The 17,081-nt window shown below is 51.7% G+C and overlaps 2 protein-coding genes across 3 annotated transcripts; one reads left to right on the top strand and one right to left on the bottom strand.

Moving 5' to 3' along the window:
* Window positions 1-12,206, bottom strand: LOC148832311 (sterile alpha motif domain-containing protein 9-like). Of its 2 annotated transcripts, none has more exons than XM_088919710.1 (3): window positions 12,163-12,206; window positions 5,731-5,831; window positions 1-5,461 (listed from the first exon to the last, which is right to left on the bottom strand). In XM_088919710.1, exons 2-3 carry the CDS (start codon window positions 5,770-5,772, stop codon window positions 947-949), a joined length of 4,557 nt encoding a protein of 1,518 aa, XP_088775836.1. In that variant the 5' UTR covers window positions 5,773-5,831; window positions 12,163-12,206; the 3' UTR covers window positions 1-946. The 2 variants fall into 2 exon arrangements, with proteins under 2 accessions (XP_088775836.1, XP_088775835.1); XM_088919709.1 differs by lacking the exon at window positions 12,163-12,206 and adding an exon at window positions 6,879-7,127.
* A 1,468-nt stretch (window positions 12,207-13,674) lies between these two features.
* LOC148832310 (uncharacterized) lies at window positions 13,675-15,905 on the top strand. Its single transcript, XM_088919513.1, has 2 exons — window positions 13,675-14,042; window positions 14,656-15,905. Exons 1-2 carry the CDS (start codon window positions 13,957-13,959, stop codon window positions 15,263-15,265), a joined length of 696 nt encoding a protein of 231 aa, XP_088775639.1. The 5' UTR covers window positions 13,675-13,956; the 3' UTR covers window positions 15,266-15,905.
* Window positions 15,906-17,081: the final 1,176 nt, after the last annotated feature.

Here is a 17,081-nt window from a genome sequence, read left to right as displayed (position 1 = left end):
TGTGTTTTTTTAATCCAGGAAGTGACATCATAGGTGTTGTCCCATTCAAACAAAGGATGAAACACAGGAGGGACAAAAGAACCTATGAAACCAGTGGACACAGCTAAATGCCAATAAAACATTCATTAAAGTAATTAAACAAAGCTATAAACTGAATTTAAAGAAAGTATATAAGAGGATTATCAAACATTGTAGAAAAGGCAAATTAAATTTAAAATACATATATGAAGTTTAACATAGACTAATGCCCAAAGTGCAAAGTGTTACAGGTAGCATAAACAAACTATAGATACAAAATGGCAAAAGCTCATTTAGACAATGTTACTTATGGGCATGACTTGGTTGTTGACACATTTATATCTTCTAGGAAATGTGTGGATGCAATTCAAAAGCAAACAAAGTATTATGATTTGTAATGAAAAGGTTCAGTATATGAAATAGTGTGCAGTATTGGTAACTATGTTATAGAAAACAAAAATATATATTGCTGCTCTAGAATTTGCTCAGAGAAGAGGAACAAGAAACATTCTAGGGCTGAAGGAATTGTCCCACACTGACAGGCTGAAGGAACTGAGTCTCTTTAGTCTGAAAGGAGTGTCCCACACTGACAGACTGAAGAAACTGAGTCTCTTTAGTCTGAAGGGAGTGTCCCACACTGACAGGCTGAAGGAACTGAGTCTCTTTACTCTGTCACACTGACAGGCTGAAGGAACTGAGTCTCTTTAGTCTGTCACACTGACAGACTGAAGGAACGGAGTCTCTACACTGACATGTTGAAAAAACTGAATCCCCTTAGTCTCTTTTAGACACTCACCTGGGTGTGTACGTGTTTGCTTAAGACCTGATGCCTGGGTGTGTGAGTGTGTGTTTAACACTTGATGACTGGGTGTGTAAGTGTGTGAGTATGTACTTAAAACTTGATGTCCGGGTTTGCTGTATGAAACTGTCACTTGGGGTGTGGCTCCACCTTAATGTCAAAGGCAAAAGGACCATTTATGGAAAAGCCGATGTAAAAGGAGATACGGGTGCCTTTATCCAGCCCACTTATCCGGCTCATCCTCTCTGGGATCACCTGCAGTTTCACCTTTGGGTTTGGGGTGTCAGCCATGATTTTCCTGTCCTGCACCACCCCAGTGACTCTTTGGAGAAGCTGTTGGACTGTCTCCTGCTTCCATACCTTGTCATTATACCAGAGGGTGCTGTCCTGCTGGTCTGAGTCAAGGCACTTCACAACCTGCCTCCTGCTCACCAGTTTGCCATAGTTTTGCTTCTGGCCCAAGTAGAAATGTATGACCGGCCTTTTAAAGAAGAAGAAGGCCTTCATCTCATTCCAGAATGAGTTCCTCATCTGAGATATGTAGCTCCCCACACTTTCACCTGTACAGGTGCTGTTTTCCTCTGGCCACAGCAGGACAGTAGCAATGAAGTTGAGGGCTAGGCTCTCACTGTCTGCGACTGGATGATCGAGGACCTCTGCCAGGATATTCAGGAGAGAAGAGTACTCCCATAAGTAAGGCAAGTTGGGTGTTATGCACTGGAGCACTACATTGGCGTAGATGAAGTTAATTTTGTCCATCACACTTTTTTGGTCTTCCTTTAGTATTAATTTATATATATTGACTGTTTCCTTCATTTTGTCAGCAGGGATATTTTCAGTAAGGTACGAAAGTAGCCCAAAGTAGGTGTCTGCTTTGATCTGCTGCAAGAACTGTCTCCCCTCATAGATCTGCAAAGAGAGGGTCCTGGTCTCTGGCAGCTCCACAGGGCTGGGTATGCAGAAGACCTCAACATAGAGCTTGAAGCACTCGGAGAGCTCCTTCTGTGTCCTCTTCTCTCGCCTGTCCTTTTCCAGAAATTTGGGCTCCAGGTTGACAAAGAAGCAGTCCAGGAAATCAAACTGCATCTTCATTCTGTATCTGAGGTTGCTCAGGAGATCACTGTAATCCTGAAGCACCTGGAAGTAAGGAGCATGCTCCTGTTTCTGCCTGTCACTCTCAGCAATATCACTGACTAGAATATTTCCTGAGAGGAAATCTGAGAGGCTTGATGTAGAGAATTTTCCAGTGAAAACTGGAATCTTCTTCAGGACCTCCACGATGAGCGCAGCCACCTGGACCTCACCTACGCAGCCCACCGTGTTATAGGGGCTGTTGTTTTGGTGTCTTGTCCTCTGCCTGGCTCGGGACTCAACCTCTCTCTTGGCAATATGCTGTGTTTTCCTGAAAGCCTCTGTGGCATCACAGGCCATCTTAAGGTATTCCTTCAGTTGCTCTGGTGAGAAAGGAACCTCCTTATTCTTCGCTTTAGTTAAATCATACTTCAGTTTGTGCTTGATTATCTGAGCCAATGTGTCAGCAATGTAAGAGTTTTCCTCTGCCAGGTTACTGGCCTTCCTGCCCCACTTCAGGGCCTCTGTGTAGTCTTTGTTTCTGAGATAGTAGTACCTAGCAAGAAGCTGGTAGATGACCGGGTCATTCTTAAAGCGCTTGGCTGCATTGGATAGCACATTCTCCTCCAGCCCTGGTGTCTCCTTCATGATGGTCTGAATCAGAGGAGAGAACTGGCTCTCATTCTTAGAGCTGCCATACTGCCTTTTGACCAGCATTGTGCGAACATCCTCGATTAGTCTGTCTCTCCCATGGATGCTATCATATAGGCTGTCCTCTGTGAGCAGCAGGTTGGTAATCTGGGCCTTGGTCACACTGTATGTCATTGCCAACTCCTGCAGGCAGTGCTTGGCCACAAGGTGGTGGATAGTGCGCACACCCTCGAACGCCCCCCAATCCATGAGGTTGCAGAACTTCCCAAACTCATCCCCGAATTCCTGCAATTTGAAAATGGGCTTGGGCGAGTCCAGGAATGTCTCACAAAGGGAAATTGATAGCCCAGCCCCCTGAACATATGTATGCAGGAGGGCCAACACAGCAAAGAGCTGGGCTTGCTTGTGTTCGAAACTAAAGCCCTTAAGAGTATTACGAGCAACACCCTGGATGTACTCCTCCTTGAAATTTTCCTTCATGATCATGAAACCGTAGAAAGTCTCAGTATTTTTTAATGTCTTCTCTATCTCCTTCAGCTTCTCCTGGAATTGCCCTTGCTCAGCTGGGGAGAGTACATTCCCAAGGAAGACTGTGTCTGACTTCATCTGCTCGGGGGTTTCTGTCCTCATGCAGTTGAGCACAATGACCAGTGTGTTCCTGCAGATCAGTTCCTCCTTCTCAATTTCCTTCTCAATCCGCAGCTGCAAGTTGTGCACGGCATCCATCTCTTCAAACCCGTCTACCATCAACAGCACTGGGACGCAGAAGGACTTCTTCTCAACCATGTAGGTCAGCAGCTGTACCACCTGGCTGGCAACCTCGCCAAAATCCACATGCCTGTCCTTTAGCACGGCACACCGGAACTTGTCTCTCAGGGTCCACAGGATGTGCATTGCTAGGGTTGTGCCACCGCAACCTGGGAGGTGGAAGAGGTTGAAAGACTCACAGGCTTGCTGCGAGGACATGAGCTCAGGTATAATGGTTTCCAAGATGAAATTGTACTTTTCTCTTTTAATGAAGTGCCCAGGACCTGAATCTGAGAAGTAGAAATTCCACCAGGAAACCTTTCCTCCTTTGTAGAAGTGCTCCTCCACCAATGCCCTATCCTCCTGAACTCCCACCTCGCACTGGTTGATGCAGAGGATGCTGAGAGTGTCCATGCTGTCCTCATTCTTCTTTCTCAGGATGACTCTGCCCTTGCCAGCACACGGCAGAAAGCGGTTCAAGCTTCTGTTAGTTGACCACAGGCTCTGGATGGTGCCATTGATCTCAGGAAGGCTAAGTTCATAGATGGTTCTTGGGGAGATATCAACCCTGTAGCGCGCATCAATCAGATCCTTCCAGTTAATGAAGGCGGCATCGTTCTCACAGATGCACAGCAGCTGCTCAATGCCACCCAGCTGTTGCAGGAACATGCTGAAGGTCTCCAACATTGGATCTATTTTGTCATCCACCCTAGATAGCAGGAGGAAAATCACCAGGAACCTCTTCCGTGGCAATACACACTTCTGGCACAAGAATGAGATGACTTCTTGCACAGATGCTCCTTTTTGCACCAGCCAGGTGTCTGGTCCTGAAGGCTTGACATCTCCAATCTCTTTCTTCACACACCCATCGCAGAAGATCCAGCTGGTGTTTCTGGTGAGCCTCAGGCGGCCAGCAACTTCTTTATCAGTCTGTCTGACCTTGTAATCTGTGGGGAAGTGTGGGTTAACCATCCTTTCCTCTTCATAATACTTGTAAAGGCCAGAGTCTGCAGAATCGGGGTCAAAATCGAGCACAGTTATCAGTTTCATCTCCCGGACGAACTCCAGTGACTCTAGTTGTACTGGATGAGATTTATTGGTCACCAGTATATACCAGTCGTACTGGGACCTATCCAATGATCCAGAGCCTCCTGTAATCATCTCGCTCAGTCTGGAACCCTGTGTGCTCTGCTTGATGTGAGCCAATTTCTTTTCCTCTTCCTGTTTCCTCGCCAGTGACAGCTGCTTCACTTCCGCCTTCACAAACCTGTCGTACTCCTTCTTGTCCTTATTTTTGGGTGACTTGCCGAGGAGGTTTTTAATGCTGGCGCCATCGCGCACTAGGCACTGTCTGCCCTCCTCTGAGGCCTTTTTTGTTGGCTTTTTCTTTTCCATGTTGACCACATGGAAGACAATCTCCTTGCACATCATGTAGGCTGGAACAATGTCCACTTCTATCACGTACTTGACTGAAGTCGTTGTGTTGGGGTTGAGCACCTGCACAAAGCGGGGGGGCTTGATGCACCTCTTGGCTGCATTCACATGCTTGTCCTCAAAGTGCTCTTCAATGGCCTGTGAGAGCTTTTTGCCATAGGCCTCCATGTCCTCCACAGTGACGCCCAGAACTTGCCCGTGCTCATATATGGGGCAGTCACCAATTCCAAAGTGGATAGTACCGTTGGTGCGGCTGTTCATGCAGGCTGCTGCGAATCGGATGGTGTCGATCTCGAACTTCAGTAGCTTGTTGTCAGGGCTTGTGTTGGTGAAGGCCTTGAACTCGTGACAGGGCTCGATGAGGTTGAATGCCCCGGTTTCTGGTATGTCCAGCCTCCTGTTTTCAATGTACCTGTGGGAGTCGTGGAATCTGTGAAAGGGGTAGGGCTTGCAGGGCATGTCCGACGGGCCCCTTACACTGATCGGCCCGTCTTTGTTCAAGATGTCCCTCTTCTGCAGGATCAGGTTTGCCAGACCATGGCTGATGCCAAATTGCTCAAGGTCATCCATGTCCATGAGGAGGAAGAAAGCCCCAGTAACATTGTTTCTGTAGAGAACCTCGGCACATGAGTTCTCCAGCTCCGGCTGCAGGAGGACCCACTGCCTCACATCTTCTTTGCTCCAGTGCTTGACGGCAGCAGGGAATTGTGGACGGTTGGCGTGAATCACCAGCTGTCCCTTCTGTGAAAAAAACAGAAGACAGACACAATGGAATTAGGAGAATTAGGAATGGAATTAGGAGATGACAGAAAATTTGCCTTTTTCAGTTTGTGCTCCCCAATTTCTTCATATCTGGGGATCAGTGATCCCCAGTGCCAGGATTGTAGATGTCCGAGCTACAACAGTTACAGGAGCCACCCAAAACCAAGATTCGGAACTTCTGGTCTAGAAAACACTAACTGGAATGGGGGTCCCCAGGACCCCTGTTGTAGAGAACTGACTCAGCTGACCTCGTTCAGACTCCCCAAGGCTGCCTCGGGGTCCTCCATCATCTCGGACAAGAATCTCCTCTGTTGGTTGTGGGTTCAAGACCAGGAAGCCGGAGGACACTCTGAGGAGAAACGAGAGGACAAAGGAAACGTCAATATATAATTGTCACAAAGAGTTGGGGGAATAGAAGGGGGGTAATGGGGCCAGGCGCTCCAGTCCCAGACCCAGATGGTCAGGACGCCGTTGCGAAGCCTGTGACATTGAGCCACTCCTGGACTCGCTGTAGGCGGGCTCCCGGGCGTCCATCTTCCAAAGCTGAGCTTGGAATGGTGGGAGTGTCTGGCTCTTATAGGACGGGGGCAGGAACCTGAGGCAGGTGCAGGGGATCAGGAAAACGAGGAAGGGCTGGAGTGTCCTTAAGAGGAGGGGTTTACGATCGTGACAATAATTTCAAGAATCTTTTACTGTATTGAATACAGTTAGAGAAAAATATTCACAACAATATAGCTGTTACTGTATTGAGTATAGTTACAGGAGTATAGAAACAGCAATATAGCTTTTAGTGTATTACACAAGTAATATATTTACAGGAGTGTGGTTACAACAATATACAGTAGCTGTTACCGTATTGAATATAGTTATTGTAGTACAGTTAGAAGACTATAGCTGTTACTGTATCAAATATAGCTGTAAGAGTGTGGTAACAACAATATAGCTGTTATTATATTAGATATAGTTACTGGGGTGTAGAAACAACAATATAGCTTTACTGTATTACAGAACTCATGTACATGTACTTACAGGAGTGTGGTAACAGCAATATACTGCAGGTGTGACTGTATTGAATATGGTATTGAATTCGCAGCCAGATCTGACTGAGCTGTACCCCATAGTGAGCTCAACACAGGACGACTGCAGCGCTCCATGTTCTCCTGGACGCTTTGAGACCCAGCGGGCTTCAACACCGTGTTTAAACTGAAGGTGTGATGTGTACATTCTGAAAATTGCAACTGAATGTCAGTGCGTGATATTCGCTCATTGCAATGCTCAGGGGGTCAGTAAGCACAGTTTTAAGATCCCACTCCGTCACCCAGGTGAGCCCGGAGTCTTCTGCTCATCCTGTCAACAACCCAGGCGGCGGCATGTACAGGGCTGAAGTCCGGCTCACCGGTCCTTGCAGACTCGTCCTGCCGTGTGTTCTGCGATGGGCACAGGCGCGTCTTCTCGAGCGAGCGCGGTAGCAAATACTGAATAACCCGACGACGCTTCTGGTCGGGCAGGACAGCCAGATGAGTCTTAATGCGCATCTCACAGCTCCGTATGGGAGTCTGTTTCCGCCAGGGAGTTAAAAAAACGCGCTATGGTATCTCGCAATTGCGACTTAGTATCTCAGAATTCCGACTTTATATCTCACAATTGCGACTTTTTATCTCACATTTGCGACTTCGAAATAACCCATATTTCATTGTCTGTCCTTTTGTTATTGTAACGGATTCGGGTTCTAGGACTTTTGCCCCTCGCCGCTCCCACCCTAGTTCGTGCCTCACTGCATGGGCTCGAACCCAGGTCTTGCCAGCTGAGCTAGAGAACACTTTCTTTTGCCCCGGCGGCCAGCATCCCTGTTATGCCCAGGACTATCGACTGGAGGGGGCAGAAGTTGAGAGCAATTAACGTCTATGCTCCGACGGAACCCTCTATCCGGAAGGAAGTGTTTGCTGACCTGGCCAGCTGCTGCACCACCAACAGACAGGTTGTACTCGGCGGGGACCTCAACGTCGACCGGGAGAAGGGGAGCGACACCAGCTCGGCAGAGCTGGAGTAACTACTCAAGCAGTTCTCCCTGGTGGACGGCTTCAGACGGTGCCGCCCAAACGACGCCGGAACGACGTGGAAAAACTCTGCACATGACCTGCTCCCTGGAGTCGGCGAAGGTGTCCCTGGCGTGGTATTCCGACCACGAGCGCTTGACGGTGGTGGCTAACACCAACCTGCCGGCATTCGGTCGTGGGTACTGGAAGCTGAACCGGGAGATACTGGAGGAAGACGACTTCAGGGCACTGGTCCGTAAAGACTACGCGAGCTGGGTCAATTTGAAAGACGGCTACAGCTCCGTGGTGGAATGGTGGGAGTCAGTGAAGGACAGGACCCGAACCCTGGCGCAGACGTACTGCAGACGGAAGACGGCCAGGGAGAGGAAGGAAGCTGCGTGACTCCAGAAACAATTAGAGGAGGAGTACAGCTCGGCTAACGGGGGAGGAGCCTTCAATTCAGCCCGAGCATGGGACCTGAAGGAGAGGCTCCGCAACCTGCACACCGAGAAAACCAAGGCTTTCCTGGTCAAGGCACAAAGGGAGCATTATGAAAATAATGAAACCTGTTCCTCCTATTTCTTCAACCAGGTCCGAGGAGCCCAGAAAAAGAGGGTGATCCACAGCCTGAGACGGGGAGATGGAGAGGAAGTGCTGGACGAGAGCGACAAGGTAGAAGCGGCCACCGCTTTCTACACGGAGCTCTTTTCAGAAAAGCAGACGGAGGTGGAGGCAGGCGATGCTTTTCTGGAGGTGCTGAAGGAACGAGTACCGGAGGAGGTGAGGGAGGACTTGGAGGGTCCGATCACGGCCGAGGAGCTGAAGGCGGCGCTCTTGTCCATGGAGATTGGCAAGGTGCCGGGGCCGGACGGACTCCCCAAGGAATTCTACACCTGCTTCTGGGGCACCCTGGCGGCAGATCTGGTGGAAGTGACGCAGGAGATCTTCCGCCGGGGGAAACTCGGAGACACCATGAGGGAGTGCGTCATCTCCCTGCTCTTCAAGGGAGGAGACGCCGCCGACCTCAAAAACTGGAGGCCGATCACGATGCACTGCGTGGACGTAAAGATCCTGTCCAAGCTTCTGACCGGCAGACAGAGAACCGCCCTCCCCCACATCATCCACAGCGACCAGACGTGTGGGGTGGAAGGGCGATCCGTCAGCTGGAACCTCCAGCTGACCAGAGATGCCATCACCTGAGCCGAGGACCGGAACATGCCCATGATGGTGGTCAGCCTGGACCAGGAGAAAGCCTTCGACAGAGTGAACCACAGCTATCTGTTCAGGGTGCTGGAACGCTTCGGTTTCGGAGAGAGTTTCAGCTGCTGGATTAAGATACTGTACTCTGACGTAGGCAGCAGAGTCAACGTGAACAGAAACCTGGGGGATTTCATTCCCCAGGAATCCGGAGTACGACAGGGCTGCCCCCTTTCACCCCTTCTCTATCTTCTCTTCACAGAGCCCTTAGCAGAGGCGGTGAGACGGGACCCTGTCATCGACGGCCTGGAGATACCAGGAGGCGCGGGGGAAACCCTGAAGATCTCCCAGTACGCAGACGACACGACGCTGTTTCTGAGGTCGGACAGGGGGTTGAGAAGGGCCCTGCAGGTCATGGAGCAATACTCCAGAGCCTCGGGGTCGAAGCTCAACCGCCGAAAGAGCAAACTGAAGTTCTTCGGGCCCTGGAAGCACAGGACAATGGCGCCGGAGGGTCTCGAGCTCTGCACGGAGCCCCTCAAAATACTGGGGGTTTCCTTCCAGAGCCAGGACAACGAGACCATCAACTGGACAGAGAGGATCGCCAAGGTGAACGCGAAGCTGGGTCTGTGGAAAACGCGGTCGCTGTCCTACACAGGGAAAGTGATGGTGTTGAAAGCAGACATCCTGCCGGCTTTGGTCTACCTGGCGGTGGTGTACCCGCTGCCGGCCAGACTTAGACGAGCGCTGCAAGGGATGATCTTCAGCTTTGTCTGGGGCGGCAGGTACGAGTACATCACAAGGAACCGGATGTGTCAGCCGGTCGAGGAAGGGGGTCGAGATGTCCCACATTTCCCCCTGAAACTCGACTGCATCTTCTACTGCAACCTCTGTTGGGCGCTGGGGGAGCACATCGGCCACACTTTGGCCAGTACTTTGTCAGGCTGTGGCTCTCCGTCCCGATGAGGCACTTGGTCCAGTGGTCAAACACTGGGCCCAAGGCAGAGAGGCGACCGAAGTTCTACACCCACTCTGTCAAGTGGAGCAGGTGGTATGAGGCCACGAGACAGCCAGAGCTCTGCACCAACCACAGAGCCCTGTACAAGGAGGTGAGGGGGCATCTGGTCGCCAACGAAAGGCTGTATGTTCCCAGACAAGTCTGGGAAAGGACGCAGCCTAAAGAACTTGACAACGAACTGAAGGACCTCAACTGGATGGCCGTACACAAGAGACTGGGTACCAGAGAGGTCCTCTACAGACACTCTCCAGGAATCCGATTTCCCCCGGGACACGTGTTTCGTCGAGGAGACTAAGGAGCACGTGTTCTGGAGCTGCCCCTTCGCCAAGGCGGTGTGGGGCAGAATGGACAACATTATGCAACTCCTGGGAACAGGTGCGGTGCTCAGTTACCAGTACATTCTGCTGGGGCTGGCACCTACCGGATTGGACAAGGGGATGGAGTTCCTGATGTGGCTGCTGCTGTCCCTCACAAAAAAAGGTCTTTGGGACGCGAGGAACAATCTCATCTGGCACAACATAGAGTGGGGAGCGAGGGAGCTGGAGGAGAGGATCCTGGCGGACCTCAGGAGGAGGATGAAGCGTGACGTCGCCAAATGGGGTTTCCCACGGCGAGGGAGCGCTGGAAAGGACTTTGGGCCCTGTACAGGGATTAAGGGACAATAGCAAGTGGTAGGGTTTGGAGGGACTCTCTTAATTGCGCAAATCCGCCCCCACTTGCAATGATTGATAACGGACAAACACCGCAGTTCCGCCGTTGTTTTTATTACGTGGAGTGTTAATATGTGTGAGATGTTTCTTTTTGAGATGTTTGTTTTTCGCGGAATATAGTATATTTTGTAGAAAAAAAAATGCGCAGGGGAGGGCATGTCAGTCAAAAAAAAAATGCGCAGGGGAGGGCGGTGCCGTCACCACACTGCAACCAGATCGTACAACCTGTATGTCGTCCGGTCCGTTACACTATATTCATACAGTACATCGTACAGGATCATAGGATCTATAGGCCTGAAGACTTGTCTTGTACAATGCCCTGATAAAAATCAAATTAATTGCACTAATTTTTATGGAATCCCATTTCCGCCAGTGAATCTTCAATAGTACCCGGATGGAATAGTGGACGGTGGGCTTTTAAAAAAAGTTTTTATTTAAACACCAGAAATAGAAAAACGGAGACAATATGAAAAAACGATACAGAAATAGACACTTCACATCCAGAGGAATTCACAGTTATAAAAGAGGAAACTTATACTTTTTACATATTTCCATTGTAAGTCCTTTTTTACTTAAAAGGTCTTCTTTCGCTCAGCTGGCAAGACCCGGGTTCGAGCCAATGCAGTGAGCGGCGAGGGCACAAGCCCTAGAACCCGAATCCGTTACAATAACAAAAGGACAGACAATGAAATGTGGGCTATTTTGAAGTCGCAATTGCGAGATATAAAGTCACAATTCTGAGATATGAAGCCGAAATTCTGAGTTTTCAAGTCGTAATTCTGAGATACTAAATCGGAATTGCGTTTTTTTTTACTCCCTGGCGGAAACGGGCTTCCATAGCTCCGCCTTCAGACTGTGACGCTTGGAGGCAGCGGGGCTGGTCCGTCAGGGGAGAGAGACGAGAAACGAAACCGAGAGACTCGGCTCCGCGGGAAAGCTTGTCGACAAACTCGCTACAGAGCCGCTCCCGGCTGCGAGACGGGTTGACGGTCACACACAGAGCAAACCCGTCCATTTCTTTACATGCCGAAAAACGATCCAAGTCAATATTTAACTCCATATACAACAAACTCCCCCACTCAAACCGTGACCACCACAGTTCCAAAACCATCCTCTCCTCCCTGGTCTCTCCATGCTTCTCTAAGGGCAAACCTTCAGTGAAAGCTTCACTCCTCTGTTCCCTTCTCTGCCCCAGATCCAACCACACTTTCTGCTTGACAAGACCAGGAACATAGGGACTGTTCCACACTGACAGGCTGAAGGAACTGAATTCTCTTTAGTTTTTGAAAAGAGAGGCTACAAGCAGACTTGATTCAGGTATTCAGAATCCTCAGAGCAAACAGTGAAACACAAACCAGGTGGCAGTAGTGGAAACTACAGAGATTGTATTTAAAACTGACAAAAGGAGGCACATCTCTACATAAAGGGTGGTGGGAGTGTGGAACAAGCTGCCTAGCCATGTTGTTGAAGCCGAAACCCTGGATTATCTCAAGGAAAAGGTGGATGAGATCCTGGATAAATAAGCTACACTGTAGATGGGCCAAGTAGTCTCCTCTTGTCATTAAACACCGGTTTGCAGCTGAATTCACAAGATTGAGCGCCTTTCAATCGAAGCACAGTTTTAAGATCCCACCCCGTCACCCAGGTGAGCCCGGAGTCTTCTGCTCATCCTGTCAACAACCGAGGCGGCGGCATGTACAGGGCTGAAGTCCGGCTCACCGGTCCTTGCAGACTCGTCCTGTCGTGTGTTCTGCGATGGGCACAGGCGCGTCTTCTCGAGCGAGCGCGGTAGCAAATACTGAATAACCCGACGACGCTTCTGGTCGGCCAGGACAGCCAGATGAGTCTTAATGCGCATCTCACGGCTCCGCCTTCAGACTGTGACGCTTGGAGGCAGCGGGGCTGGTCCGTCCGGGGGGAGAGAAGAGAAAGGAAACCGAGAGACTCGGCTCCTCGGGAAAGTGTGTCGACAAACTCGCTTCAGAGCCGCTTCCGGCTTCGAGACGGGTTGAGGTACACGCACAGAGCAAACCCGAACATTTAAAGAAACCAGGATATTGGCTTCAAGATCAAGGCTGGGTTGTTTGTTCCACACCCCTACCACCGTTTGCGTAAAGAAGTGTCTGTTCCATTTTTAAACGCACTTCATGTACTTTCCACGTACTCAGTTCCTCCAGTCTGTCAGTGTAGGAAACTTCCTTCAGACTAAAGAGACTCAGTTTCTTCAGTGTTTCCCAGCTTTCCCAGGAATACCCACTGAAGCCCAGCAGGTGTGAGCCTGGTCAGTACCTGGATGAGAGACCTCCTGGGAAAAACTAAGGTTGCTGCTGGAAGAGGTGTTAGTGGGGCCAGCAGGGGGCGCTCACCCTGCGGCCCATGTGGGTCCTAATGCCCCAGTATAGTGACGGGGACACTATACTGTAAACAGGCGCCGTCCTTTGGATGAGACGTAAAACTGAGGTCCTGACTCTCTGTGGTCATTAAAAATCCCAGGGCGTTTCTTGAAAAGAGTAGGGGTGTAACCCCGGTGTCCTGGCCAAATTTCCCATTGATCTTTACCACTCATGGCCTCCTAATAATACCCATCTCTGAACTGGGTTCATCACTCCGCTCTCCTCCCCACTGAGAGCTGGTGTGTGGTGAGAGTACTGGTGCACTATGGCTGCCGTCGCATCATCCAGGTGGGGCTGCACACTGGTGGTGGTGGAGGAGAGTCCCCATTACCTGTAAAGAGCTTTGACTGGAGTGTCCAGAAAAGCGTTATATAAGTGTGAGGAATTAGTAATTATTATTATTGCAAACTTTCCTGTGTTCTTTTCAATGTGAGCAGCAAACGGCATCGTTTTTATCGTGTCAGCCTGTATTGCTTTGAGTTCGTGGGCGACGCACGGTTGATGATGCCGCACAACGCCTAATGGACGATTATCATTTCTGAAGAACATTTTTAAAGTTAGATTTATTTCTTTCCGTAATATATTCATTGCATTTTAATACATTACTTCTGAGATGCACGCTTTACTTCGGTACTCGCTACTGTAACACCTATTCTTAGAAAAGGTCAAAAAGTGATCAATGGTAAATAAATCCAAAGTTAGCAGGATAGAGTTGGAACTTCGTTTATAATTATTACGTAACCTCACAGCATAGGTTTAAGCTATCAGGGCTAACTGTTCTGTACGCTTTAAAACGTATCTCGTTTTTATTGAAACACCTATCGATCCTCTTCCGCCAGCCAATGCCTGTCGGGAAATGTAGTCTCACTGCCCAGCCACCAGGAAGACCACACGGACCACATCATTTACAGAAGCCGGAGGGGGTATTTTATTTTATATCCTCGTGGAAACGGAGTGGTTTTATCCAAGCAGGCCGACGGAGAGAGTAAACACTGTGCTTACGTACTGAGTACCTTTTACAACAGGGGCGTATTCCCGGCAGAGAGCAGCGTGGATTGAAATATCTGCGCACCCCGATCTCCCTTCCCCCCGCCTGGCTGCAGTGGACTCTCCGGCCGTCATGGCGCTGGTAGGCTATGGCGTGTCGTCCGACTCCGAGTCCGGGTCAGAAAGCGACGACAAGGAGGGCTGCGGAGCGGCTGAAAGGTGAGCGGGGCAGGGGGCCGGAGGCAGGTGCGAGGGTTCAGGCAGGAGGGCCTGTCAGTCCTCAGCGCGCATCCTGCCGAGCACTGCCAGTAGGTCTCTGAATTTGGGTCTGATGTCGGTGGCTCTTCCTGGGCTCTGGTCTGGATGTGTGCAGCTGTAAGAAACAGGGTGAGAACAGGCGGTATCCCCGCCTCTGGTAACGGTGAGAAAGTCGCGAGTCGGCGCAGGTTTGCAGCGCTATTAGCGTCACTTAGACCCGTCGCACGTGACGTGTGCCCGTGGCGTGTTTCCGTTTTTGTTCTGGGACCCTTCTGTGCAGAGTCTGCACGTTCTCCACATTGTTTTTCCCCTCTGGCTTCAGTTCTGGACTGGGGTCGATCAGCGCAGTCTGTTCCTCAGCTGCGGGTTCATCAGCAGGGCGTCATGAATACGGGCCAGCGGGCAGGGGAGCGCTGGGAGAGAAGCAGCCCTCTGGAGTGTGACCACCAGAGCAGCTGGTGCACACCCGGACTTCTCCGCGTGGGGGGCTTCCCTGCGCCCCGCGTGACGTGGGAAGTGGGGTTCAGCCAGGGCCTGCGGGTCTCTGCCTCTCACTGGCTGTCTTGTGTTCCAGAGAAACCAGAGCCCCCAGCGCAGGAGGAGGAGGAGGAGGAGAGGGGAGGGAGACAGGCCGGAATCTCCTGCTGGACTCGGGAGACGAGGACGAGAGCGAGTCGGACCCGGAGCCGGAGCCGGGACCCGGGCCGGACCCGAGTGAGGCAGCAGAGGGCCGGACCGCCACCCCGCGCAGGCTGCCGGCCCCCAGCCTGGGCCCGGGCGAGCTGGGCGGCGCCAGCAGCGTGTTCGCCAACCCGTTCCGGGCCCGCGCGGAGCAGAGCCTGAGCGTTCTGCAGCGCCACGTGCCCCTCACGCTGCAGCCGCGCCCCGCCTGCATCGGGGGGCGCCCCGTCTGCCTGGCCTACCGCAAGGACGGGCGCTGTCGCTTCGGGGGGCGCTGCAGGTTCGCCCACGACAGCGACCTGCAGGTCCCGCCCCCCGCGGCCCCCCAGCACCCCCCGCCGCCCCAGGCCTCCGGGCTCGAACCCGGGCCGGATCCCCCTGCGGAGTCGCCCGGCCGGACTGGCAGACGGAAGCCCGGGGTCGGCGACACCCTGATCCCCCCTAAACGGGCGCTGAGGGACTACGAGGCCGGCATGGCCAAGGACAGGCCCTGGCTGCTGTAGCCGAGGTCCAGCGCAGCCCGGTTCTGCTCGGGGGAGAGCTGCAGGAGCACAGCCGGGCCGCATTACAGGAGGGGCTCTGACAGCCTCGGGCCCCGAGGACAGTGTGCGTCTCCGCGGGTGGACGCCTGGCTGGTGGCTCCTGTCCGTCCCGTCCGCCAGGGCTTGTGCACGCAGGATGGACAGCAGGATGGACTCGTACACTGGATGTGCAGCAGTGTTTTTTTGAAGCCTTTGTGAGGATTTCCCTGAACTTACAACTGCAGAGCTTTTGCAAACAAGAGGAGGCCGTCGAGCCCCTGGTCGTTGGTAACAGATTGATGCAAGGACCTCCCCCCTTTTGCATCGTGAAAGAGGCCGGGGTATTGGACTCCTTCGTGTCCCGTCTCGTGTTCCCCCGTTCTTGTCCAGCCCTCGCGCGCACGCTCCGGTTTCCAGCCGCCATTCCTGTGACCCAGCTTGCGGACATGTTTTTACTCCTTGCCCCTTGATCCCGGTGAACCTGTCCGTACTGTAGGGACAGCCGTGTTTTTCGGGGGGCTTCGGTGAGAAAGGGGACTTCCTGTCTGTGGCTTCTGGGAAGCACTCACTGGTTTCAAGCAACTCTAACAATGTTAACATTAAAAGTCATGATTTGCCTTCTACTGCATTTGTTTTTATTTTTGTGCTTGCACAGGCCAATTCAGATTTTTGTGTTGCTAGCAGTGTGGCCTGTCTGAACTACAGTACGTCACACATTTAAGGCACAGGACCCCTTTCTGACCTGCGGTCCAACCCCATGTAAGCTGCTTTTGGAAAACGGATCGTGTAGCAGTTGGATGTCCAGAACTGTCGAGGTGAACAGGCCTCTTGTACTCTGAAACTGCACAGACACCCCTGCTGCTCCTGTGGCTCTCTCCAGCAGTTTAAACCCGCCCACCAGGTCAGAGAATCGGGAAGTACAGACCTGAGGCTATCCTGGACCAGGGTTGTCCATCTCTTCTTAACGTAGTGGGTCCTGGTCTTGAACCCTGGCGAGTCATACCCTGGGCCCCCTGCGCCTGTGAGGCTAATAAATCTGGTTCTACAAAAATCCTGGCTTTTAAAATGGCCACATCCCTTCTCAGTAGCAGTAAAGAAAACAGCTTTAATGCTCATCTACCCCTAAGCCTGACCCCTAACTAGTGCCTCATCTAACCTTACTTTTGACCCCTCACCCCTGACCCACACCTGGATCAAACCCTATCCCCTGACTTCTAACCCCTGCTCCATCTAACTCTAACCCTGACCTCTGACCCTAACCCAAACCGCTGTCTTGGCTCCAGCACAGAGGCTGCCGATTCTGTGCATTTTTTTTTCTCAGGTCACTTGAAAGCTGCAGCTGTACCAGAGCTAAATGACTCTGGTAGGAAGCTCAGTGACTTTACCATGAGGACCTGGTGAAGCTCGGTTCCGATCAAGGGGTTGGTTTGGCACCCGGAAAATGTAGAAAAGCGTTTTCTATGTACTGTTGACAACCCTTCCCAGAACTGAACTCTGCACCCCTGGGGTACACACACACTGGAGTGAACAGGGAGCTCTGCCCACAGCACTGGGATACACACAGTGGAGTGACCAAGGAGCACTGTCCACACCCCTGGGGTACACAGTTAACAGGAAGCCCAGACCACGCCCCTGGGGTACACACAGGGGTGGCCAGGCAGCTTGGCCCACAGCCCTGGGGTACACACAGTGGAGTGACCAGGGACACCAGACCCAGCCCCTGGGGTACACACAGTGGACAGGAAGCCCTGGCCCCTCTCTCTCTCTCTCACACACAAAATAAAATACAGAGACCTTC

This window comes from Atractosteus spatula, chromosome 6 (assembly GCF_055471065.1).
Source record: "Atractosteus spatula isolate fAtrSpa1 chromosome 6, fAtrSpa1.hap1, whole genome shotgun sequence".
Taxonomy (NCBI): domain Eukaryota; kingdom Metazoa; phylum Chordata; class Actinopteri; order Semionotiformes; family Lepisosteidae; genus Atractosteus; species Atractosteus spatula.
The sequence above is the reverse complement of the archived record's forward strand: the minus strand, read 5'-3'. Positions and strand labels throughout refer to the sequence as shown.